Raw genomic sequence first — 27,335 nt, forward strand, 5'->3', positions numbered from 1 at the left:
CAAATTTTTTAAAAGTTAAAATGTGTATATCTCTAATTAGATAGCTAGGGATTGGAATCCACAGATAAAACAAAGTCAGGGATTCTATATTATCTTTGGAAGAATGGTCTTGCATCTCTGAAGGGAACATTAATTTGTCTCCATGATTTTAATTGGTTTAACTCAGAAAGAGTACTTCCTGAGTTAGAAAGAGTACTTTCTCTTTTCGATTTCATCTTATTTGTGATTATATTGCTTGAGTAATATCTGTCCATTTAGTATTCAAAATAAATATGTTAATAGTCTTAGAATTACCGACATTAGACCTTGGGGATGTCCAAATGTCTCTAGGTTCTAAATGTAACCTCCTTAAATTTCTGCTCCACATCCCAATAATAGGGAATTATCCCAACCCTGTTTCTATGTAACTTCTGTTGTAAAGTCTGTGAATCTGTCAGTTTTACTGAACAAAGTTATGAAACCACAGAAATGATCAACTATACTTTGTTGTGGGTTACTCTATCACAATATAGTAGTCTCCCTTTCAATTTAGAGAAATTGTACATATCCAGTGTATTTCCTCTATAATATCCTTTAGCTTCACAGGCTCATGTTTGCACTTTCCTCTTGTTAAAATTGCAGACAAGAATAATTTTAATTTATTGGTGACATCTAATATAGCTGTGTTTATATTGTTGCCAATAAAATGACTTACACGATTGGTTTTTGTTTATACAATCTTTTCTGAGGAGTCAGTCACCTGTGTTAGGACAAGGTACATTCTGCTTATTAAAATGAACTCCCAGGATCTAAGAACATTCAGCTCTATCTGTCCTTGATTGAATTGCAAAATGTGCTTCACATTGCAGCCGTGCATGAGAATAACTTATATTATCTATCAATAGGCTTTTCATTTCTATATTCTCTGGCTATAAAAGCTGTAACTAGAGAAGCCTATGGGAATATCATGGCCTATTAATGATCAAGGCAGCGATGTTGAAAAGGCAATGTTAATGAAATTATACAATCATTAACCCAAAAGGAAAAAATAATAACTCTGTTTTAGATGTCTTAGACATATATATAAGAAGCCAGCTCAGGAGCAGTTTGTTTGCTGACCAGTATTTTGTGCCTCATTATCAGGTTTTCTATGCAGGGTAAGAAATGCTTGTGGCATAAGGAATGGAAAATGTAACAAAGGCTAAATGTAGCCTAAGGAAATGAAATGATGTATGAAAATTAATAATTAACTGGTTCATCAGATGAATTATGACTCTAGATGAGTTTATTAATGATATTTACTAAGTAAGGGCTTTTGGCTATAAATAGGCATTATTGAGCTCGTGTTTTTAGAATTTTCTTGAATGGATGAGTTAACATTGCTTTTTGTTTAGTTAATCTTTTAGTTCATGAGAAACAGTGCCTGAGCCTGGGATAGAAGATAGTCATGATTTTTGTATTTTGATTAAAGCCATAGGTTTTCTAGAAAACTAGTGAAATTATTAAATGGTTTTGTGCCTTAATTTCTTTAGAAGTTAAGTAATTTCCTCTCTGACCTGACTTATAGGAGTGTTTTATAAGAGTTTGAAAGTGGTCGAAAGGAAAGACTTATTAACTATATGTTGACTCATATAGCAGAATGAATATTTTCATTGTTTGAATGAATGGAGTATTAAAAATCTAAGTGTATCAATACGTCAGATCTTAAGTACCCAAATCTGTACTTCTGGATGTTTCTTTCTCCTCCTCCTCCTCCTCCTCCTCCTCCTCCTACCTCCCCTCTCCTCCTCTCCTCCTCCTCCTTCCTTCCTTCTTCCTTCTTCCTTCCTTCCTTCTTCCTTCTTCCTTCTTTTCTTCCTTCTTTTCTTCTTCTTTTTTTCTGACATGGAGTAGTTGGATGGAGGACAGAGGAGAAGGTAATGCTGGAGAACTTAAGTTTTTAAATAGAAAGATGCTCTTACAATAGAATCCTACCAGTTAGTTGTTGATACTGATTAGTTGTGATTTTACTATTTGGCAAAAGGTAGAAAAATGTAATTCTAATATTCATTTTTAAAAATAAGTGTTGTCTTTCAGTGTTGCCGGCATGAGAGCCTCCTATCAGCTCTTGCTTTGATGGAGTGAGTAGATTACTATTTTTGCTTCCATGTCTACTCAATTTTTTTTTTAAATTTAAATGCCATAGGTATAAAATCTACATACTTATCCTTGATCATGGTAAATAGGTACTTTTGCTAATCTTCCTTATCTTAATTACCTGGAAGAACAGAATTTCAAGAGACTGTAGTGATTATCACCAACTTCCTAATTATATGGATGAAAACTTAAGTTCAGAGACATTATAAATGATTTGCTAGCAGTAGAGCTCAGGTATCCTGACTTATAGTTGAGTGCTCTTTTTACTGTGACTTAAAAGTTAGCATCTTATTCCTTTTTTGTTACCAAGTAGACTTAGAATTATACATGATCATATGGCCTAGTTAAAAAATATATAAAATATAATATGAATAGACAAAATTGATTTTAAATTCTGGTATATACTGCTTGACAAACCTTTTGGTATGATTAATACAAAAACTAGGTCATTAGGCATATTTTCACATATAATTTATTTGTTTTTTGTCTTGAGGCTGCTTTTTCCCAGCTCACATGCCATTGACCTATCGGTTTTTCTTTACCTCTTGGTATTAATCACTTTACTTTCTGGCTGTCGCTTTTTTAGTAATAAAATTTAAGTACAGTTTTGTTGTTGTTTTTCTCTTAAACTAAAGCTAATTAAAACAGGAGTACAGTTTATAAAAAAATAAAAATAAGATAACTATCCAGCCTGACAGGCAGATATGAGTGTCTGATAATCTCAGTGTTTCAATTATTTTTCCTTCTTACAGTCTTACCTTATTAATGATTTAGTATAATGCTAAGTATCTATTTATGTGTTTTTATCCAGATTTAATTGATTATAATTCCTGCTTGTATATGATCTTGCTGCCAAAAATGATTCCCTTATTTTTAAAAAACTTGGAAATGGGCATAGTCTGCAAATCTGCAGACACTTGTCACTGGGACCATCATCTTAGTGACTCATATTTCCAGTCATGTTGGATGATTCCTCATTTTCAACAAATTGCAATACAACATATTTATTTTGCCTTCTTTTTTGGTTGGTACTGAATAAGTGCTTTCCTCTGCAGAGTTCATAGTGCTCAGAAAACACTATTTTATCGATGAGTAGAGAGTAGATGACCAATGTAATCTGGCAAAGCACAGAGACATTAAATGATTCTTGCCCACAATCAACCAGTAAAACAGACCAGATGGTAATATACTCTAGTTCTTCTAAAAGGACACAGCAGAAAAAGCATTGGAATTTTTCCAATGTAAAAAAAATCTTACAACCTATCTGATACCAAGGTTTATTACTTATTATTTCATAAAGAAACTTAAATGATGTAGGTTTGGATAAACCTGGATTTATTTGTTCATTCTTGGGAGCTATAGTGAAGGGAAGGGCAAGAATAAGACCTAGGAGTGCTTCTGAGGACTAGATGGCATGGCAATATTAAATGTGGCAGACTGGTAGAATGAATAGAATAGCGAGCTGGTAAAGATGAAGAAAACATTTCAAATTTTATATTGTTAGTAAGTTTTGAAGTTCATCAACATATGGTCACACACAGTCAATTTTGTAGAAGGCACAGCGAGTGCTTGACTTGAAAATTAAATATTTTTGATTTTCTAAAATGATAAAAGAAAAACACCTCTTTACAAGAAGTTTGCCTTTCTTGATATCCTGTCCTTGATGATTGATGGAGCCATTCATTTGAGAGTTGAATTGGAAATAGTTGTCTAAGGCATTGAGTGGGTCATACAGAAAATGTAGAAATTACCCAGTTGAGGATATCTGGGTACTACTGCTTTATGCCTAGTCTGTATTTTCTGTGTTTGTTCAACTTTGGCTTCTTCCCGTGACTGTCGTGTCTATATAGAAAAATAGATTGTGACTGTGTTTATTATTCATTAAGAGTAGTCACACTTAGTCACCTCATTGACTAAACATACATTTTTGGGAGCTATTGATCAAGGGAGGAAACGATTTTTCCTAATAATTTGTAACCAGGGAATACCGACATTATTGCATATGGATGGATGATAATGTCCTGTGGTCATGTCAGTACTTTTGATTCTCATCTGCTACTTGAAGAAAGGGATAGTGGGGTTGGAGATGGAAGCTTGATGTAACTATCATCGATTTAGCATTTGCGGCATATGATGAACATACTCACCTTTAGAAAGGCTGTTCTTTTCTTTTTCTTTCCATAAAGCATTTTTTATAGACTTTTCCTTTTCTAGGATCTTAGTAGAAGGTGAGAGTATTGTGATGTTGATTCTATTCAGGATTGATATGGAACCAAGACTTTAATACTGCTGTGAGTATTTGGATATGTGGATATATGAAGCCTTTTTGAGAGCCCCAGGCCCATGTTTTTTCTTTATGAATCTAGGGACTGCGAAAAATTTGCTCTTAGAGTAAAAAATCAGAGATGGTTTAATATCCTCATAATCTCATTTAGAGGCTATATCTGCCATTTCTTTCTTTACTGGAACCTTTGACGTATAGGCCTCACAGCTCATGAAGGTGATTCGTTTTGGTTTCCCAAGACTCACTGTAGCAAAAGTGAGTACGAACTGATCCTCTAGGGAGCAAAATAAGTTTCATTTTGCAAGCTGGCACCAGCAGATTGGTTATAGTTGCCAAGAGCACTGTATTGAGAAGGGCTCAGTGGCAAACAAAACAATGCAGTGATCCATAATCCATGTCTACCATGAATGCAGGAGGAGAGAGTGCCTGCCAATGAACCATGTATTTGATGACTCTGCTCTACATAAAAGGCTATTTTGCTAAGAATACTTCTTTTCTTCCTGAGATGAATCCTGCACAGGTTGAAAACTTACTGTAACTCTTTTTCCATTTTGCTTTTAAAAATGCCTGCATTTATTTTTTTAAACAGGCTAATAACTCACACCATGGATAACTTATTGGACTTTGCCTGAAAGGAGTCATTAGTGCCATTGGATATTTGATCATCTTGGGCACAGGTTTTTTCAGAATGAATGGAAGGTCATGCAGCATGAATCTCCACCGGACGTCAGGAACCCCACAGGGGCCCGGAATGGTCAGTGGCCAACACATTCCTCCCATCCGAGCCCACTCGGGGACTCCTGGCCCCTCGTCCTGTAGCAGCACACCAAGCCCTGCTATTGGAAGCCTTGCTAACAGTCTCCATCTCAAGATGCCCTCGGGAGGAGGGATGGTTCCTCAGAGCAACATGGCTGAGAACCCCATCCATCTGCCCGCCTTGAGCCCCAGGAGACAAGTGCTCACCAATGGAAAGTCACGATTCCAGGTTACACAGGCCGGAGGCATATCAGGGCCACATACTTTAAAGCCAAAGCAGCAGGAGTTTGGAAGTCATTTTCCTCCAAATCCTGGGAAAGGTAGGATTGTCTTTCTGGGATCTTTGAAAAGTGAAAACTATTTTTTTTCTCTCCCTAGTTCCTTCTACCAGAAAATCCTATGGAAAATTACATGATTCAATGTCAGGGTCAAAGTTGATGGTTTCATATAATGTATAGCTTGTTTGGTGACGGGGGTATATGTACGTATATGTGAGGGTTGGTGGGACCACAGTGGTAAATGTGATATCTCATGGAACAGTGAAACAGAGTGGAAGATAGAAAGATCAGAAATGAAGTAGAGTGGTGATGGTGGTGGAAGGGAAAGAGCAAATTTAGCAAGATCCTACCCTCTGGATACACAAAGCTCTGCCTTAGTGGACCAATGGGCTAGATTCTGTAGGCTGTGGAGGAGAGAGAGGGCTGGCTGGAATCATCATTCTGCTAGTTGGGTGCTAGAAGAAAGGTGGTGTTTGGAAGGAAAAAATAAAAAAAGGGAGAAATTAAAAAAGTTTTTATTTTATATTACTTTCAGGTATACAGCACAATGGTTAGACATTTATGTAATCGGATTGCCCCTCCGATTACTCTAGTACCCACCTAGCACCATACACAGCCATTACAAAATTATTGACTAATATTTCCTATGCTGTACTCCATATCCCTGTGACCGTTTTGTAACTACTAATTTGTATTTCTTAATCCCTTCACCTTTTTCGCCCAGTACCACCCCCCCACAACCTCCCTCCCATCTAGCAATTACCAGTTTGTTCTCTGTATGAGTCTGTTATCGTTTTGTTTGTTCATTTATTTTGTTTCTTAGATTCCACATATAAGTAAAATCATATGATATTTGTCTTTCTCTGTCTAACTTATTTCACTTAGCATAATATCCTCTAGGTCCGTCTATCCATGTTTTACAAATGATGAGTTCATTTTTTATGACTGAGTAATATTCCATTATATATCTGTACCATAATTTCTTTATCCACTCATCTGTTGATAGGCACTTAGGTTGCTTCCTCATCTTGGCTGCTATACATAGTGATGCAGTGAACATAGGGGTGCATAAATCTTTTTGAATTAATGTTTTGGTTTTCTTTGGATAAATTCCCAGAAACTTTTTGAGGAACCTCCAAACTGTTTTTCCATAGTTGCTGTACCCATTTACAATCCCACCAACAGTACATGAGGGTTCCCTTTTCTCCACATCCTCGCCAACACGTGTTGTTTTTTTATTTATTGATGATGGCCATTCTGACAGGTGTGAAGTGATATCTCATTGTGGTTTTTACTTTGCATTTTTATGATGATTAGTGACCTTGAACATCTTTTCATATGTCTATTAGCCATCTGTATTTCCTCTCTGGAGAAATATCTGTTTGGGTCTTTTGCCTATTTTTTAATTGGATTGTTTGTTTTTTTTTTTTTTGGTGTTGAGTTGTATGAGTTCTTTATAAATTTTGGTTATTAACCACTCATCAGATGTATCTTCTCCCATTCAGTAGGTTGTCTTTTCGTTTTGTTGATGGTTTCCTTTGCTGTGCAAAACCTTTTTAGTTTGATGTAGTCCCATTCGTTTACTTTTTACTTTTTCTTTTGTTTCTGTTACCCGAGGAGATATATCAGGAAAAAATATTACTAAGCAATATTTTTTGTTTAGGAGTTTTTGTCTAGGAGTTCTATGGTTTCAGAGCTTATATTTAAGTCTTTAATCCATTTTGAGTTTATTCTTGTGTATGGTGTAAGAAGGTGGTATAGTTTCATTTTTTTGCATGGATGTCCAGTTTTCCCATCACCATTTATTGAATAGACTGTGTTTACCCCATTATATATTCTTGCCTCCTTTGCCATGGATTAATTGGCCATATAGGCATGGATTGATTTCTGGGCTCTCTATTCTGTTCCATTGATCTATGTGTCTGTTTTTATGCCAGTACCACGCTATTTTGATTACTAGAGCCTTGTAGTATAATTTGACATCAGAACACATGATACCTCCAAGTTTGTTCTTCTTTCTCAAGATTGCTGTGGCTATTCAGGGTATTTTGTGGTTCCACATACATTTTAGGATTATTTGTTCTAGTTCTGTGAAAAATGCCATTGGTATTTTGATAGGGATTACATTGAATCTATAGATTGCTTTGGGTGGCATGGACATTTTAATGATGTTAATTCTTCCTGTCCATGAGCATGGTATATGCTTCCACTTATTTGTATCTTCTTCAATTTCTTTTTTCAATGACTTATTTTCCAGTACAGATCTTTTACCTCCTCGGTTAAATTTACTCATTGGTATTTTATTGTTTTTGATGAAATTGTAAACGAGATTGTTTTCTTAATTTCTCTTTCTGTTAGTTCATCATTGGTGTATAAAAATGCAATTGACTTCTCAATATGAATTTTGTATCCAGCTACTTTACTGAATTCAGTTCTAACAGTTTTTTTTTTGTGGAATCTTTAGGGTTCTCAAGGAAAAAATTTAATAGCTAATAAAATGAGGAATTAATACATAAAAATGATAAAAATTATTTTAAGAGCAGAACCTATAACTTTCCTAATACAACTAGTGACAAGAGAAGGAAGCTAGAAGAGAATAATGAAAGATGCATTTTTGTGCTGGTGGAGAACTAGAAAACCTGGTTAATTTGAAATGCAGAGAAAATGTGCTTTAAAAGTTTGAATTACCATATATTTTATTTTATTTTATTTACCTTTCAAAAATTTTATAAGAGTTTATTTCAACCAAAACTGATGACAATTGTTGGTAAGCAAGACCTCAAATGCTCCAGATTGCCATATATTTTAAATTAAAGGATAATTGTTGGAGCATAGCAAATTATTTGAATGACACACTGTCTCTAGAAACTGATGTTGACTTAATGAGCTTGGATTGAAAATGTTGTATGTATTTGGGCTAGAAAATAAAGAGTATATATACCATTTAAAATGTAGCTTCGTTATATAAAATAGCAATTAGGTATTTTGGCATTTAGTTTTAAACATTTATATTGTGTTTATACTACCAAATGAAATTATTAGCAGCCTGTGAATAGCCATTCACTCAGTTAACTTATAACTCACCCAGTTATTGCAAATAATGGTTTGTATCAGGCAACTAACAAAAAAGTTGTTTTAGTGTATGTATTTCTGTGTATGGAGAAGTTGGTATAAATTAGTAGATTAAAAAAAAACAAATATATATGTACCTTTTTTTCTTTTGTATCTATTTATTTTGGTCCAGGTTTGGTTGTTTGATTTCTTAGAACTACTGATATTAAGTATAAGTATAGGAAAAACTTTCCCTGGGAGTTGCATCCAAAATAGCTCTGTCATTGTCAGGTTGCTATGTTCATGGTAAGCAAGTTAAGCCCCTTAATGTTAAGCTCCTGTGTTTAGATTTTCAGGGGCTAAGGCCCAGTAAAATCTTTCAGCTCAGGCTTGCCTAGTGAACTGTAGCTTGCTTTTATATATACTTGTGTTTGAAATCCTGACTGGCAATAATAATGGTGATAATATTAATAACTTGCATTTATTATATCATAACTCAGTAGGTGTCAAGGACTGTGTTAAGTGCTTTCCAGAACATAGTCTCAGTTATTCCTCATAACAGCCCTGAGTTGTATGCTACTGTTGATCAACTTATAAGGGAACTAAGGTCTCGAAAGATTAAGTAACTCAGCATTGCTAGCCAGTAAGGAGTTTGGGAGTATTACTTTGATGGGGACCACAAGTGGTTATGATTATAATAATGTTTTTTATTCCTGATTCTTCTCTTTCCAATTTTCTGGCTCCTTCCTCAGCATCCAAGCTATAGTGCCTATTCAGGATCTGCATGGTTGGGGCATACGTGGGTATGGATAAAGGGTCAAGGACAACTGTATTATTATCCCCCTTGGCCTTGCAACTTGAATATCACCAGTGGTATGGATGTTGTCTGAAGTGGCTGAATGTGTCCCTTTCAGATCTTGGTTGATGGTTCCTAAACTAAGCCAATAACTAACTAGTTGAGAATGGTGATCTGGGACTATTAGAGCTTTATCTAATCATTTATTTAACAAATAATTATTGAGCATATATTATGCGCGAATCACTGTTTGGGGGATACAGTAGTCAATAAAACATAGTTGTGGCCCTTAAGGAGTTGAAATCAGACAAATAAATGGGCAGTTAAAATAAAGCACACTTAGGGCTCTGATAGGAATACACTCAGGGTGATAAGGCAACATTTAGAGGGGTTCCCAGCTGGTGCTCAGTAAGTAGGTCTGGGAGGAAAGTAGGATTCCTAGGTGGATATCTGAAGGATGAGGAGCTAGTCTTGCCATCACACAATGTGTATGTTGTGTGCGTGCGTGCGTGTGTGTGTGTGTGTGTGTGTGCGTGCACATGCACGTGTGCTTGTGAGGGGGGCTATCTGGAACTAATTCTTGGTAGAGAGAAAAGCATACACAAAACCTGAAGAGATCATTGTGTATTTCATGGACTTTCCCTGGTTCCATATTAGGGGGCACGGAGACTATAGTTAAGAGATGAGGCTGGAGAGGAATGAGAAGCCAGATGAAGAGTCATGAATGATATATCAAGGTGTTTAGATCTATCCTGAGGACACTGGCGAGCTATGGAAGGATTTTAACCTGGTAGTGATGTAATAAGCTTGAGGCTGACATTTCTCCTTGGCTTTGTCATTGTTTTTTTATGGATTATTACAATGCCATGTCCCAGATGGATAGGTACCAAAGAGCCGGTGACCCTGTGGGTGTATTTGTCAGGGTTCTCTAGAGAAACAGAACTAATAGGTGATATATCTATATCTATATATGTCTATGTCCATGTCTGCCTCTATGTTTATGTCTTTGTGTATGTCTATGTTTATCTCTATCTCCAATAGAATATATATATTGTCTGTTTGTCCGTCTGTCTGTCCGTCCATCCATCCATCCATCCATCCATCCATCCATCCATCCATCCATTGTCTATTCATCCATTCATCCAAGAGACATATATAAAAAGATATACCTGCTCATCTGATTATGGAGGCCGACAGGAGGCTGACAGGTCCCAAGATCTGTAGGATGAGTCAGCAAGCTAAAGACCCAGGAGAGCTGATGATTTAATTGTCATCCAACTCTGAAGGCCTAGAACTAGAAGAGGTAATGGTATAGTTCCTGTCTAAAGGCAGCAGATGTGAGACCCAGGAAGAACTGATGTTTCAGTTTGAGTCCATAGGAAAAAGCCAATGTCTCAGTTAACAAGCACTCATTCAGGAAAGAATTCTCTCTTATTGGTGTAGGGCCAAACTTTTGTTCTGTTCAGTTATTCAAGTCATATTAGGAAAGGCAGTCTGGAATAGGAGATGAAAGTGGTGATATGCAATCTGATTCCAAGGTTTGAGAAGCAGTAGAGGGCACAATTGGAACACATATCCCATTAGTAATTGTGGTTAAGAATGAAATAAAAAATACTTTTATTTTTAATTTATTTGTAATATTTTTTTCCCAACAGTTAATAAGTTGTTAGTACATAAATACTCTTAAGTTGTTGACACCTAACTAAATAAATAGGTGTTCCTTTTGGCCTAGGGGCACCATGAAAAAATTACCGAGACATTAAGAATGCCATGAACTGAGAACATTTGGGAACCTCTGTTACAAGAGTTTATTTTTCTCATACAAGGAGTGAGCCATGGTAGGTGATGCTGCTAATGGTTAGAAGCTCAGGGATGTCAGGTTCAAGTTCATGGAGCTTCTCTTCATCTTTCCTCCTTGGTTATGCAATAGCTGCCTCACTCCAACTCCAGCTATGAAGTATGTCTTCTGAGAAGGGTGAAGGAGGAAGGAAGAAGGACAAAAGGCAAAAAGACAAAAGTGACAATTCCCCCTAAATAGACCCCTTTAATCAGATTTCTCAGGAATCCCACCCAACTATTCCCACTTAATTAGCCAATCATACATAACAAATAAAACTCATTCTTTGTTCCTGAATATACCTTTTTAAAAAAGTGAGATTTTGTTCCACATTATTTCGTATTATGTTCTATTATGTTACATTATATTTTACTTTTATGCATTTGCCACCATTCTCTCTCTCTTTCATTCAGATAAGTTAAACCATTTGTAAGTTGCAGACATTGTAACACTTCACCCCTAAATTCCTAAGCAGGTAATTTCATCCTGTATAACCAGAATATATTAATAATAACCAAGGAATTTAACTTTGATACAATAGTATTATTTATATATAGTTATGTCTTAAAATATAGTAAAAATTTAAAAATTTTATATTATTATTTTATATTTTATTTCACTTATATTATCATTTATAACATAAATTATTATTTTATTTCCCTACTTATAATCCAAATATCCTTCATAGCCATTTTTTTCTTTTGATCCAGGATCTAATCAAAGATCATGCATTACATTTGGTTGTCATGTCTCTTAATCTACTTCGATGGCCCTCTCCTCCTGCCTTTTCTTTGTGTTTCATGACAAATAAGTTGTTACTTTTAAAGAGTTCAGGTTAGTTGTCTCACAATCTGCTTTGTCTGAATATTTCTTCATGATTGGGTTCAGCTTAAACATTTTTAGTAGGTCTACTACATAGGTGATTTGTGTACCACCCATTGCATTACACCAGGAAGCACTGAATACTCATTTGTCTAATATTTGTAACGTTGCTGTTGATTGTCTGGCTAAGGTGGTGTCACCAGATCTCTGCATTGTGAAGGACACTTAACCTTGCAAAATTAGTAAATAATCTTATGTGAATATCTTGTTCTCCAGTAATCTTTCATGGCATCCATTGATGATCTTTGTCTGTTATTACATTGTAGATTTTCTGATTCTATCATTCCTTCTATGTTTATTAGCTGAATTCTTCCGGAAAGAAGAGCTTCTCTCTCCTCTATTTTTGAGAAAAACTATAGACTCATGTATTCTTTTAAAAAATTTACTATGTTATAATTCATTACCATCACTATTATTTCTGATGTTCAAATTGTCCTAGATTTGGCTAGTAGGAGACCCTTCAAGTCAATTCCTATGTCCTTTTGATATGTTCCCATTAAACACTTCATTGCTTTCATACATAACAATGTTCTAGGCTCACTTGCACTTCTCTGCCCAGACCTGGAATCAGCCGTTTTTCCAAAGAGCTCAGGTTCCTTTTAGTGGGAAATGATATTTGGAAAACTAGATGAACAGGTGTTCTTATTGGCTCAGAGATGTCATTGCTTATGGGCCTTATGCATGGACAGTGTTAGGAAATATGTCAGAACGAGATCATGAGTTTCAGTTAAAATACAGCATTATAGAGTTCTTCCTCACACTTCCTTCTTGCACACTTGCCAGTGAGACCTCTGATTCTCAGCGACATCAGTGTGTTTATTTTCTCTGACCTACAAATAGTTACTTTTTAACTTTACATTTTTAAAGTAGTAGAAATTAGTTTTAAAAATGATTTCTTATGACATATAAAATTTTAATGTGCTGAGATAAGAATGTTTGTACTTATCTAAGCCACTGTATGAACGTGGAGGATGTTCTGTAGTTGGCAGCTTCCTGGCCCTGCTAGGATTGGTGAGTACAGAATCCCAGTTATTTTGTACCAGTAATGTTATTTTCCCCGACTTTCTGCTCAGCAGTTAAGAATTGTAATTAGACTGGCAGAAATGCATTTTTCAAAGCATCTGGGAAATCACTTTTATGATCTCTGCTTTAAGCACATTTGACATAGCTATTTAAATATTTAAGACAATTCCACATTTGTAGTACCAGTAGGATTATATAATTGGGAAGATTTTCATTGTAAAGGTTTTTTATTTTACTTCAGGGCCTCTGACATTTCTTGTTGGGCTCTGCTGTCCTTGGAGACAAAGGGAGTTAGTTATTCATTAGCGCTTGTGGGTTATTCATTATTGTTGGTCAAAAAAAGCAGAATAATACCAACAAGGGACACCAGACTAATTGGGAATAAAAAACTCTCTTGTGTCACTTAAGGCTGGCATCTCTTGTTAAGACCTGGTTTAAGAAAAATAATGTATTGTGTGAACCTAAGAGGTCTAAAAATTAATGTACTTTCAATAACACGTCAAGTTTTATTTTTGTTTTTTACTGTTTGTGGTTTGCTAATTCAATTGGTTTTAACCTGGAGTTTAGGTTAGAGTTTGATTCCTTAGTGGATTGGCTAGCTTCATATTTTCCCCCACCCTGCTACATTATAATTTTAAAATACTGCCACTGATTTAAACTATTACTTTACTTTATCAGTCCTTCACTTATGTCTATCCCTGGAAAAAGAGACAATGAAAGAAATCCGCTAACACCAGTGAGTGAACCATGTTGAATGTTATCATGTTAGAATTGGGGCAAGAATAGCACTTGGGGTCCTGAAATTTTGAAGAGACGCAGTTGCTGTATTAGCTAAAGAAAGTTGGAGCAAAATACTTGGTTACTTTTTTTTTCCACTTCTGCTTTTTAATCATGTATATTTCCTTGCACTTTCAATGTGGCTTCCTGCAGAATTAGAGCAAATAAAATTAATATTTCGTAAAAGGTTCCAAAAATAACCAAATCAGTCAGACCAAAGGCATTATTCCTGTTGAGGTAGCCAGAGTTTTCATTTCGTCTTGCCAACAAGGCAGGTGAAACACAATGTTTACTTTTGTTTACTCTTTGGGCTACACAGGGTATACTTTGTGTGATTTATTGATGCTGGGTGTAAATCAAATTGATGATGGATTTCCAAGTATTACTGAATGGCAGGCATGATTTGTTCCAGTTATAAAAGCGATTTGTCAGTCTCATAACATTCCACCTTTAAAAGAATATATTCCATTAACACCCCCTCTGCCCTACAGCACACCTCAAATGCTATAGGACATGAAGCTGAAATTAAAGATCTGTTAGTCACCTTTAGCATATTGATGCTGTTAAATAGCAATAGCTTTGGACTTGCACAGTACTTTGTAATTCATAAACTTGCATTATTGATTGTCTGGTATTATTTAATCAAAGGTACCATCCTGGGAAGCAGGGCAAGTATAATTGGCCCCATTTTAGGGATGAAGAGACTTAGGCTCAGTTTGCTGAGACCTCATTCTTATGTGCTGCATTGAATAGGGCTCCACAATCAGAGCATTTGCTATAGTAGTTCTGAGAAATCTTGCCCCCTCTTCATTGGAGTTTATTGTTGCTGTCATTCCTGAAAGAGTATACTTGTAATTGGCTGACATAATAAACAGGTTAAAAAATGAGACTTATGGTTGCAGGACCTTGCTACTCAAGGCTGAGGCCAGAAGCTTTAGCAAGGATTGAGGATCTTGCGGGGGGAGAAGGTGAGCATCAGAGAACTCATGAGCTAACTCATTGGCTTTCCATGTAGTCACCCACTTGTATGGCAGTCCCAGGTGCACATGAGATAGTGCAACAGAAAATGGTGTTTTCTTTTGAGAGTTAAATTAGGTGGTTAGTGTGAAAGTGCATTTTATACGATAAACTGCCAGAAGCACGTAAAGTGCAAATCCGTGTAGGGCAGTATTGATCTCAAAAAACCAATTGCTGCTAAGTAAGATGGCTCCACCCTGCTACCCTATTTGTTCATGCCACTTGTTCTTTGAAATTAAGGACTATATCTTAGTTACAGCTACCAAGTCTGGGCACTATGAAAAACTACTTGATGTATGGATATAGAATCCTAAATGCTCTCTATTTTCAGCTTGTTTCATAAACTGGAAAGAAAACATTTAAACCACAGTAGACAAACACTGAGGTGAAATAGCATATTTTAAAGTTTATCTTCATTTTAAAGTATTCATTTTATTCAGATAGAGTGATCTTACAATTTATCATCCAAATCAGAACACTTTTCAAGAGTGAAATGAGGCCCTATTATAATTATACCTGGGATTATCCTGGATGAACCGGAATGCAGGGTCACCCGAAATTTAGGAGAAAGTTTAATTTCATTTAGATTTAGAATTTTACTCAACTGCTTTAAGGTAAAGTAGTTCGGCATACAGGATTAGCCTCATGTCAGTTAATAGCAAAATTATTTCTTGGGCTCATTGAGTGATTATTCATATATTATTAGGTAGAATACATTAGTTTCTAGTTCTAGGGTTGAGAATAAATAACCTAGTAATTATTTAGCAAACTTTCTATTTTCTACCACTGTTCTTAGCTTTACATATCTTAATTTAATCCTTCCCCATCATATGAAGTATCCCCATTAAAAGCATGAGAAAAGAGAGGCTTAGGAAGATTAAGAAACTTGACCAAGACTTCATAGGAATTTTAACCCATGTCTCGCTGACTTCAGGGCCTTAAATACTTCTATAGGATATTGGTTTTTTTTGTTTTTGTTTTTTGGCACAGAATTTGCCTCAAAAGGCTAGGTTCTTGGCAATTGAGAATGATTTCCTGAAAGACCCAGTATGTCTACCATAATTTCTACTATGTGTGGTGGTGTAGTGTCTGGTATATATTTATTTTGGGGAAAAAAAAAACCCCAAAAAACAGCTGAAGCAGAAAACCTATTGCCGAATAAATTGCTGCAGGTGTTTTTGTTGATTTCTGTTAAAAGTACCCCTCCTTACTTGCTTAAGTCAGTGGTTTTGATGGCAATCAAGTAGGGAATATGATGGAAAAAAGAAAAGTATGGTAATGGCTAACTTTTTGAGCCTTTCATCTGGGCCAGCTGCTGCATGGAGCAGAGCTGCTGGGCCACACAACTAGAGCATAAATTAGGGGGCCTTCCACGATGGCCCTGAGCTCAGAATTCTCTTTAATTCTCATAACAACTCCATGTGTCATTAGATAAAGAAAAGTAAGCCTTAGAGAGGTGAAGTGATTTAGCAGTTTGCGTGACTAGTATGTGGCAAAACTGGGACTTGAATGCAGGTTCTCTGTGACCTCCAGAGCCTTGTGTCTTAGCCATTCTACTGTGTTCTGTTGAGATGAGACAGGGAGCCTTTCTCCTAATAATATGGGGAGCCAAGCTGGAGACCAGAGCTTTCTACAGAAAGCACACCGATTCACTAAGTACATTATTCAAAATTCTTTTGGTTGCAGATAACTGAATCCACTGTTCCAATTTATGTAAAAGGGGATTTATTATTAAAAAACCAGGAGTGTTTCATGGAACCCAAGGAGAGGATGGACAACCAGATCCTTTGAAGAACCATAAGAACAAGATAGTTTCCCATACTTCTTCTCCCTAGACAATGTGATCTTTTATTTCTGCTTCCCTGACACATTACTTCACTCTCCCTGCAAGTTGCTTTTCTCTCTCTCTCTCTCTCTTTTTTTTTTTAGTATCCATATTAGTCAAGATTCTCTGGAGAAACAGAACCAATATATAAAGAGATTTATTATAAAGAATTGGCTCACTTAATTATGGAGGCTGAGAAGTACCAAGATCTGCATTTGGCAAGCTGGAGACCCAAGAGGGTCAATGGTTGAGTTCTAGTCCGAGCCCAAAAGCTTAAGAACCAGAATAGTTGGTTGTATAAATTCCAGTCCAAAAGCTGGCATAGCTAATGTTTCAGTTCAATTTTGAAAGCCAGAAAAGACCAGTGTTCCAGCTCAAGGCAGTCAGGCAGGAGAAGTTCCCCCTTACTTGTGCGAGGGTCCACCTTTTTGTTCATTTCAGGCCTTCAACTGATTGGATGAGGCCAGCCCACATTGGAGAAGGCAATCTGTTTAACTCAGTCTACCAAATCAGATGTTAATCTCATCCAGAAACACCCTCACAGACACATCCAGAATAATGTTTGCCCAGAATAAATGTCTGGAAACACTATGGCCCAATCAAGTTGACACATAAAATTAACCATTACAGTATCCATGTCCTCAACATTTCTCTCTCCCTGGCCATAAACATGTAATGCACTCAGAACTTATATGCTATGAGTCAATGAGGTAGTGTCTCTCTGTCCCATTTTTAGGGTTCTTGGAAAGAGAGTCAGGTCTGTGTGTGTCAGGTCTGGTTCGTCCAACAGTGAGGGAAGAGCCTCATAGAATAAATATGAATCTCACCTTCTCAGAAAAGTGGAGTGTGGGTTGAGTGACAACTAGGAACTTGGTTGCCTAAATAAAGCTAATTTTGGGTTATGTCTTAAATAACAGTGATATTTTCAAAGTTATCACAGAAATTATGTCTTTAGCCAATATGATTCCAAAGTAAGAGAGAAGATTTTAGAAGTATGATCACCAGCAAAATTTATTTTTAAGTTTTTTCCCTCATTTATTTTTCTTAAAAGATAAACCACTAAACTATATAAATCATGATGCTTTGCATCAGTTTTTCAGTGTTGGCCGCTGTGTTTTATAAGGTAACACTTTTTTTTAAAGTAACCCAAATTTTCATTCTTAGATGTGAGAATTAAGAAAGAGCATTTAATGGATGATCCATTAAACCTTTAGGTTTATTTTGTATTTAGATTTTAGTGAAGGGGAAAGATTTCCAGAGTTCAAGTATGCAGACCTGTGATTTCTATTTGAAATCACCTTGAATACACAATAATTTGAAGTAGTTGGCTGTCAGATTTGAAAATTTTCAGCATGGTGGTTTCTTGTTGCCTTGAGTTATATAATCAAAGAGAATCTACTTGTGATTTGAATACTCCTGGCTTTTATGCCAGATTTTAATAGGACTCTATCAGACATAAATAATAGAAAATTAATCAATGAGTTAAATTCTTAAAAGTTGGGGAACATGGACCGGGTATTAAAACATTTTATTTACATATTTGGCTCAGGTAATTTTTCCACTTATAGAGAAGAAAATTCTGAACAATCATCCATTTTATTATTGTGACAGGAAGACTCTAAGATGGTCTCCTACCATTCCCATATCCTGGAATTCATGCCTTGTATAATAGCCACCCCTTGAATGTAGGCTGAATATAGTGACTTGCTTCTAACCATGACAAAGGTGATAAAATGTCACTTCCATTATTAGATTACAAAAGATTTGACTTCTGACTTGCTATCAGACTCAACTGTCTTCTCAGTTAGTATGCTTTGATGAAGTAGGCTGCCATGTAGGAAAGCCCCATGTAGCAAGTAACTGAGGGAGGTCTCTGGCCAACAGACAGTGAGGTACGAAAGGCCTCTGTTGAACAACCTTCCAGAAACCGAATGTTGTCAACATCCATGTGAGCATCAAAGCAGATCCTTTCCTAGTTGAATCTTCAGATGAGACTCTAGTTTAGCTGACACCTTGATTGAAGCCTTGTGAAGACCCTGAAGCAGAGAACTTACCTCAGCCATGCTCAGGTACCTGACCCACAGAACCTGAGATAATACATATGTTGTTTTAAGCGACTAAATTGGTGGTAGTTTGTTATGTAGCAAAAGATAACTAATATAGCTATTGTCTAAGCTTTTCTCTATTTCAGGAGGCACTAGAAAGTTAGGCAAAATCTAGGAACAAGAGGGCAGGAATTAACCGCTGTTGAGGGTCTGTGATATGCCAGAATGGTGATAGGCTTAGAGATTCAGCAGAGCCAACTTGCAAAGTTTTATAAAAATTACATTCACTTTACACATGTGGAAGTCAACATTCAAGGAAGTGAAATTATTTGCCTAAGTTTACCTAACTTAAGATACGTATCTCATAAGGGGCAGAACTAGGGCTTGGATGCAGGTCTGTCTTACTCCAGTGCCCCAGCTCCTTCCATGCATCAGGCTAACTCCTATAAGTCATGACAAACACTGGTGGCATTTTTGCCTGGATAACTGAATTAAATGACAATTCATCTTTAAGCATTTATAAAGTATCTTCTATTTGCTTGTTGCCAGGCATCGATTTCCCCACTTCTTTTTTTTCGCAGCGGTGTATTCCCACCAGATATTCTTTTTGCTCTCATCTTTCTCTCCATCTAAACCTGTTTCACAGTCCTATTTTTATTTCCCTCTTTATTATTCTCAAACAAAATTCGTAGACAGGATTATGTATCTACACACATAATTAAAAAATATATATTTTTACAACAGAAATACAAGAGAAATTATAAAGAATATAATTTATATAAAATAATATGCATTTAAATATGAAAACTATACTAGAAGGCATAATGAAGTAGTCAGATATGCTTGCATCTGAATGTGGAATTAGCCAAAATTCTCATGATTCAGAATTGTATTTGTTGTATTGATGGTTTGGATATCTAGTTGCTTTACTTTCATTGATAACATTATATGAAATGGTGAACAATAGTTCATTATATTTTTATCAAAACAGTGATCAATTTTCCTTTGATTTGCACTGTAACTTCATTTTATATAATTTAGCATAAATAAGAATCATGAAAATAAAATGGTCTTAGGTTCTAAACTTAGATAATTATAAACAGGTTTTTACTTACATGAATGTCTGGTGAGACACTTAAAAATCATGTGGGATGTAGGGCAATTCTTTGTGTTCAGGACTGTCCATTTATCCCTGCCTTCACCATTGAACACTAATAATGGTGACAACTCAGAATGCCCCTAGGATTTCCAGACTCCTAGGTGGCAGCATCCTCTAAACCCACTGATCTAAATCTAAATCTGCTTTTAGTAAAAGAACTGATAAATTGGTTAAAGTACAATTTTCAAAGGTGTTTGTGTTTTAACTGGGTCAAAATCTTAAGACAAAGAGAGGCGTTGTTCATGGTAGAATTTGTAGGGGTTAGGTAAGTGGCGAAGTGAAAGATGAACCCCTTTTTGCAACTCTTAAACTACGTGGCATATGTGTACTTTTTATATTTTTGATTCTAGTGTTATATCTCTTTCCTTTAGATCCCATATACACTTTACACAACAAATTTGATGTCTAAGTCAAATTTTTTTTCCTTTTCTGATTGTATTTTAGAGCTTTTCTATGTCAAATAATCAACGATAATTCTCTGAACATTGACTTTAATTAAGTTGTTATGCTAGCCACTGAGAGGTCAAAGGTGATTAGGATGTGGCCTGAAATCTCAGTAGATTTGTGATTACAACTCAATCCAACACACATTTATAGGGCAAAGCACCATGCTAGGCTTATACACATAGAGATATATATATATACACACACACACATATGCATACCCATATGTATATGACTTCAGAGATTTCACAAATATGAAGAAAGAAAGTAGAAACTTTAAAAAGCAATAAATTGTATAAATAATGGTTCACTACAACAATAAATGAATTTGAGTGTTACAAGCTTTATGTACTAATATGTAATATATGGTCTATCAAGTAAAATTAAGTACATAAAGCGTATGAAATGATATATATGCTTACTATATACAATTACATATTATTATATATACTATATTATAATTTATATATAAAAGCTTTTATTAAATTAATAAGCAAAAGTACTCAGAGACGACTTTTCCTCCACTTTTTTTATACATTAGAAATATATCTTTATACGTAGGTACTTTTTGAGATGGTGTCTTTTATAGTTGGAAACTCATTTTACATATCCAAAAGAAAGAAAAAATGGGAAGGGTAGGAGCTATTATAAGAAATTCCATATCAAGACTGATGGGACAGGTCTCGTCACAGAATAGGTTTGGATGGCATAGACTATGTATGGGCAGTGTGGAGTATGTTTTTTGTTTATATTAATGACTGAGAGGAGAGGATCTCCTATCTCACGTGGATAAATTGAAATTAGACATTAAGAAGAGCTCCCTTTGAGGGATACAAGACATTTTAACATGTTTCAGGTGAAGGATTGGAGTCGCCTTCTCTGTCAATATTAATGATAAGAGGTGGATTTGTATAGTGTAAAAAAGCTGGGACTAATTGCTCATCCCCTGGTGTATCAGCCAGGATCCAGTTAAGAAAAGAGAAGCCATTTCAGTTATTCTAACAGAGAGAATCTAATACCAGATATTTGTTAAGCAGGTATTGAAAGATTGAAAAGGTGAAATAAGATAACTCTGAGGTAATGCAGATAATAATTGCAGGAAGCAGCTACCGCCCGGGGGCTGGAGGATCAAAAGGAAGAAGTTGGAAGTTACAAGAACCTAGAAGCTTGGAGGAAGAGTAGCCCATAGAGCTGGGACCCAGAACTTTCAGAATTTGCTACCTAACTAGTGTTGGTACCTTTAAGGAGGGATGAACTGCCCTTCCAGTGGCTCTTCCAGAATCAAACAAACAAGTATGGGCTCCTACTCTCTGTGAAGCATTACCACAGACTTTGGAGTACTCTATACAGATGTCAAATCAATAACAATTTTCAAAACAGAAGTTAGGGATTAGATCTGAACACCAGTAAGGACCTTTTCTCCTTTTATTCTTGTTTTTAAATTGCCTAGAATAATTACACCAGCCTAGGCAAAGTACACTATACCACACTACTGAATTCCTTTGAGAATGCTTGTATCAAATGAAGCTTGTATATTTGAAAAGTATTCAGAACAAACTGAGAGAAATAAAACAAAGCGAGACTATAACGTCCTTTTCATGATTTCCTTAGTTTTAACCAAATTTGGAAGAATGATGATATCTAATACTTACATAGTACTTATGATATGGTAGATATTTTAAATGCTTGCTATCTAATTTTTTAACATATTAAGATGACATTATCTCATTTAAGTTGCCCCCAAACCCAAGGATGTAGATACCATCATGCCAGTTATTATTATTATTTAATATTTCTCCTGTTTTATAGATGGGAAACTGAGGTATGGTTGAATAACTTGACCAAGGTCACATAGCTGATATGTGCAGAGCTGGAATATAAACCACCCAGTATGGATCTAGAGTACATGCTCTTATCCACTAAGCCATATGTATATTTTCATTTTTTTAAAACCTGTGTTCTTATTTATGGATGGATGGATGGATGGATGGATAGATAGCAAATCCATTCACTTCTTCAGCAATGGAGTTGGAAATGCTAGCTTGGGGATTAAGAGAACGAGGCTCAAACTCCAGGTCTTCCATTAACTTTCTTAGAGAATTTTTAGGAGAGTTACTTTATCAGTTTAGGCTCTTTGTAAAACTTTCTTAGAGAATTTTTAGGAGAGTTACTTTATCAGTTTAGGCTCTTTGTTGAATGAAATAGTTTTGATCATTGTTTTATGATTTGTAAGGAGCCTGATCACCTTTTAAGAACTGAGAGCTATAGATGAAGCCTGACTTGCAGGATGAGTTAGTTAACAGTCAGTTTTTTTAACATGTGTCAGATGCGGACTTAGAAGTGATAGTGCAGTTGATGCTATTGATAGCTAAGGAGCCAGGGAGTGTCAAAGACAAAAGAGATTAAATATTTATTTTCTTCAGACATTTGGGCATTGTGGGGTTGGCTGCAGTTCTAATTCCTATTTTTTTCCTGAATTTTCATTTTTCTGCATTCAGAAGTCAGTCTTGCCAGGAACTTGCAAAGTACTACTTAGAAATCATTTCATCTCTGGGGATTTAGCCAAGAGAGGATGGTCCCTTCTGTTAGCTTCCCTTGCTCCTGAAGGGCTGTCTACTTTTCCAGTTTATAGATAGCCCATCTGTAGACTTATCACTGATTTAAAGACTCGAGACCAGGAATCCAGAGAGCAGAAAATTCCCAGGAATTAGAAAAGTCTAGCGAAAATGCTCCCAGCTTAGAATATGTGTGGTGTTGGCTCAAAAACAAATCTTATCTTAAGGTTAAGGAGGGAACATAGGTATATGTGGGGTGGGTATATGTGTGAGGGGACAGCTTTTCTGTTTTTCTTAAGTGGTGACATTCTCTTTTACCATCAGACATTCTCTTTTTTTTTTCTGTTCTTCCTCTCTCACTCACTTTCCAAAACCTTGATTTTTGTGAAAGAATTGAGTTCTCAAAGCCTTTACATATATGGGTCATACCATGACATGCAGAACTTATCAGAAATTCTATAAAATTTATGGGTTTAGAATCAAAAGTGACTTCAAATTAGGTTCTGAATGTTGCCAAATGTCATAATTGAGGTTATTTTTGGTAAGTTTAGAACAAAAAGAATAATTTTGGCTCATGTTTAGTAGTAATGTTGAATATAGATACATTGTTTTCAAAATTATTCTTTATAATCTTTGAGTTGTATCAGGATACTTTTTTTTACTATATGTAATATTTTACACCGAAATAACTGTGCATCATTATCATAGTAAATATCTGTCTTGTACTCAATCAAGAAACACAAGGTTGGTAAGGAGGATCTGTGTGTGTGTGTGTGTGTGTGTCTGTGTGTGTGTGTGTGTGTGTGTGTGTAAAATGTAGGCCTGCAGTTGTGTATGCTAGATACAATGGGCATTGGGAACCATAGTATCTTCATAGAGTACACAGTTGGGCTGTTCTTAAGTTATATTACAGTAGAAGAAAGAAGCAAAGTCACTTTACTGCATCTTAGAACTTTTGGTGCCTGTTTTTAGGTCTCGTACTATTCCAGAATTTAGCTGGAAGGTCCCAGAAAATTTTCTTAGTGTGTTGTCAAAATGTAGAAGGGACCTATCTGAGGCACTCTTATCCTGCACAGTAAATTATTAGAAGTTTGAAGCAAGGAGTTGGTTTGGTTCTTTCTGCATAAGCTAAGTAGCTGGTTTTCCTAGTGACTGTGTTTTACGGAAGTATTCTGCTTTGTTGACTCCAGGTTGTGGAGTAGTTCTCGTTTATATTTAAATATAAATAAATGCTATAGGGAGAAAGAAAGCAGAATAATGAGGTTCAGAGGAATGGAGAGAATATTCTAGAAAGAGTATCTAAAGAAGGCTTCTCCGATTCAAGGAGTGATCCATCTGTAGATCTATGGAAAAGTGTCCCTGAAAGAGGTGAAAGCCAATGTGTAGGTCCTGATGTGATTCTGGTACAGCCAGATCATATACGTTCTTATAGACTGAAGTGGGGGAGTTCAGAGATTTCAAGTGTGACAGGAACTCCTTGAAGGATTTTAAGTAAAAGATTGACATGATCTAACTTATGTTTTAAAAAGAAAATTCTGGTTACTGTGTTGAGAATAGACTGAGTGGGAGGACAAGAGTGGAAACAGGAAAATCAGTTAGGTTATTGCAGTAGCCTGGTGACATAGATGTTATTGAGGGTTTAGATTCAGGATAGGTTTTGAAGGTAGAGCCAACATGACTTTCTGAAGGATTGGATGTGGCGATAAGAAACAATAATCAGGGAAGAATTCTAGGTGTTTGGCCTTACTATGTAGTAAATAGCAGTACCATTTCCTGAGATGGAGAAATCTGGGTTTGGGGATTAGAGATCAGGATTTTATTCTGAACATATTACATTTGGGATACCTACTAGTCCTCCAGTGAGGATGTCAAATTGTGAATTTTGGGGTGAAGTGGGAGCTAGAGATAGAAATGTGGAAGATAATGGCAAGGAGGTGGTATTTGGTATCATGCGACTAAGGGACCACTCAGGGAGAGAGTGAGGCTGGAGGAAATGGCCAAGAACTGAGCCATGGGATAATCACGACTGGAGGCTGAGAAGAGGAAGAAACCGAGAAGATGCAATCTGTGAGGTAAGAGGAAAACCAGGATAGAAGATGTCTTGGAAGCCAAGTGAACAAAGTGTGTCAGGAGAGGAGGAGTGATCAACTTGGTCAAATTGCTGAGAGGTCGAGTAAGATAAGGCCTGAAAATTCTCTATTGAATTGGGAAAGATGTAGGTCACTGTTGCTCTAGAAATAGACAGGATGACAAAGGCCGCCTTGTATCTGGCTTGTTCACAGCTGTGTTCCCTGTAAAATAGTGCCTGAAACATGATAGAAACAAAAAAACATCTGTAGGATGTCAGATGAATGAATTAATGAATTGACAGGCCCAATTTACCTTCTTTGTTGTAATCTCAGTGCAATCTTTGTTTGTTTTAGACTTCAGTTTTTAGTCTTATCAGGGAGAAAAATCATGTGATTATGATAAAACATACAGATGGCACCTGCTTTCTCTAAGTAGTCTATAATATTGACTCAACAAGTTAATTAATGAAAAATATATAAACCATCACAGTTCTAGACAGTGTCCTACATTATACTTTAGAGTGAAGTAGTTAAAGAAAAGTGATCAATCTTTTTGACACTGTACCCCCTGTTCTCCCTGTCTCTGAATCTGTAGAGTCTCTCTGCATTGCCTACGAGTTTATCAGTTACCCAAAGGCTGCTGTGGCTTGAGTGTAGAACACTTTTAACAGAACAGATTGGAGGTTACTTCAGGCCATTTCAGTCTGGGCCACACATATTTTTTCCCCTTATTTTGAGATGAAAATCAGCAAGGATAGTCTTGTGAGATGAGTTTAGCCTGGCAGTTTTCTGAACTGTTCTCTGAGGTACACTGGGGTGCTGCAGTGAATTCACAGGGAGGCTGTGGGATATTTCAGTTTATTTCTTTGTTTGTTTTTGAGGAAAACAGAAATAGTCAACATCTGTCAGCTACCCTGTGAACTACTGGCTCAAGGTAGTTCATAGTTTCAATATTAAATCACTACATTCCTTTTAAATGATGTCATATCTTTGCAAAGCTAGGCTTTTGGGGTTTTCTTAAAAAGACACTACCATGTAAAAATTAAAGTGGAACAGGCAATGGGGTGGCGGAGTTCAAACTGATTTCAAAGTTTGAGAAACTACAGTGCCAGCAGCATACACATCCCATTAATAATTTTGATTAATTAAGAATGAAATAAAAACATACTTTCCTATCTATTAATTTTTTGAATGGCTACTATGTTATTAGGACAAGTACTCATTAAATTGTTTGAATCTACCAATTTAATAGATGAAACTGTTAGGTATTTTTCTTGGCCTAGCAATGCCATGAAAAAATTGCTAAGACACCCACGTGTCATGAACTGAGAAAGTTTGAGAACCTCTGGTTTAGCCTCTTAGGCATCTAGCAAGAAGGAAACTGGAGGAGAGGGAGCCATCCTGCTGCCATCTCCAGCTTGGTTTGTTTATCGGCTGCATTTCACCTAAATTCATGCCATCTAGCATTCTTTCAACTATTCCTGTGAGAGATTGGGTGAATTTACACAATTAACAGGTACTGATGAGCATTTTCATGTTATAGCTGTGCTGGTGGCCCCTACTTACAAATGGCTAGTGTTACCTCCTACCCAGGATAGAGTGAAATTTCCTGTGCCCTTTTCTTCTTTCTCCTGCTTGAGCAGTGTACCACGGCTCCTAGAACCAGGACAAGTCTTAGTCATGCAGTTAAAGAGATTTATAGTTAAAGAGATTTTTTTGTACTAGCCTGAGTCTTTCTCTACTCATTTATTTTCTTCTCTATGACAATGTTTTCGGACAACTAGACAACTACCTTACATGTGAATTTTCAGAACACAGCCCTTTGTAACATGGGGACCAGCTGGATTTGTGGAGAACTCTCTCTGGAGACAATATTGGAGGCTACACTAGTTTTGAGATACTACATTTGTTCCTTAAAAACTCAAAGAAACCTGTATCTTTTCATAGCAGAAGCATGTTTTTGTTTTGTTTTGTTTTTAAGATTCAAGGGAGAGATGAAAAAGATATATTTTCCTGGGTTCGTGATGCAGTGCCCTGTACTTTAAGACTCTGAAATGGGAATTGTGCTTAGTGAAATAGCAGATTTGTGTCCACTGATGAAGATGAAAGACAGAGAAGAGTTATATCATATGTCTTTGTCCATTTTACTCAGGGGTATTTTAAGGACTCAGAGTGCTCGAAGGTGTTTCGTTTACATTCACTTTTGCGCCTTTCTTTGCTGAATGGTGACCTCTTCATTTATCTCCATGGGTGTTGTTATTTCGTTCTTGTTACTGGCCTTCTCAGTCTTAGCCTTCAGTATTACTCTGAGCAGTGGGAAGGGTGCTGGATTTTTCCACCATAGAGATATTCTTCCCTACACGTTCTATTTCTTCCTAATCTCCATCTTTCAGCCCATACTTTCACCATCTCCTCTGTTCTC

General features: G+C 36.2%; 1 protein-coding gene across 3 annotated transcripts in view; it reads left to right on the forward strand.

Annotated features, from left to right (window-relative positions):
• The window catches only part of GLIS3 (GLIS family zinc finger 3), a 420,742-nt gene that overhangs the window by 8,192 nt on the left and 385,215 nt on the right, over positions 1-27,335 (forward strand). For 2 of the 3 annotated variants that reach the window (XM_039885485.1, XM_039885559.1), the window contains exon 2: positions 4,989-5,475. The exons of the other annotated variant lie outside the window; for it this stretch is intronic. In XM_039885485.1, coding sequence (XP_039741419.1) covers positions 5,088-5,475 — 388 coding nt within the window. In that variant the 5' untranslated portion in view covers positions 4,989-5,087. The remainder of the gene's footprint in view (positions 1-4,988; positions 5,476-27,335) is intronic. 3 annotated transcript variants of the gene reach the window in all.

The sequence above is a fragment of the Pteropus medius genome, unplaced genomic scaffold, assembly GCF_902729225.1.
Source record: "Pteropus medius unplaced genomic scaffold, Ma_sr-lr_union100, whole genome shotgun sequence".
Lineage (NCBI taxonomy): Eukaryota > Metazoa > Chordata > Mammalia > Chiroptera > Pteropodidae > Pteropus > Pteropus medius.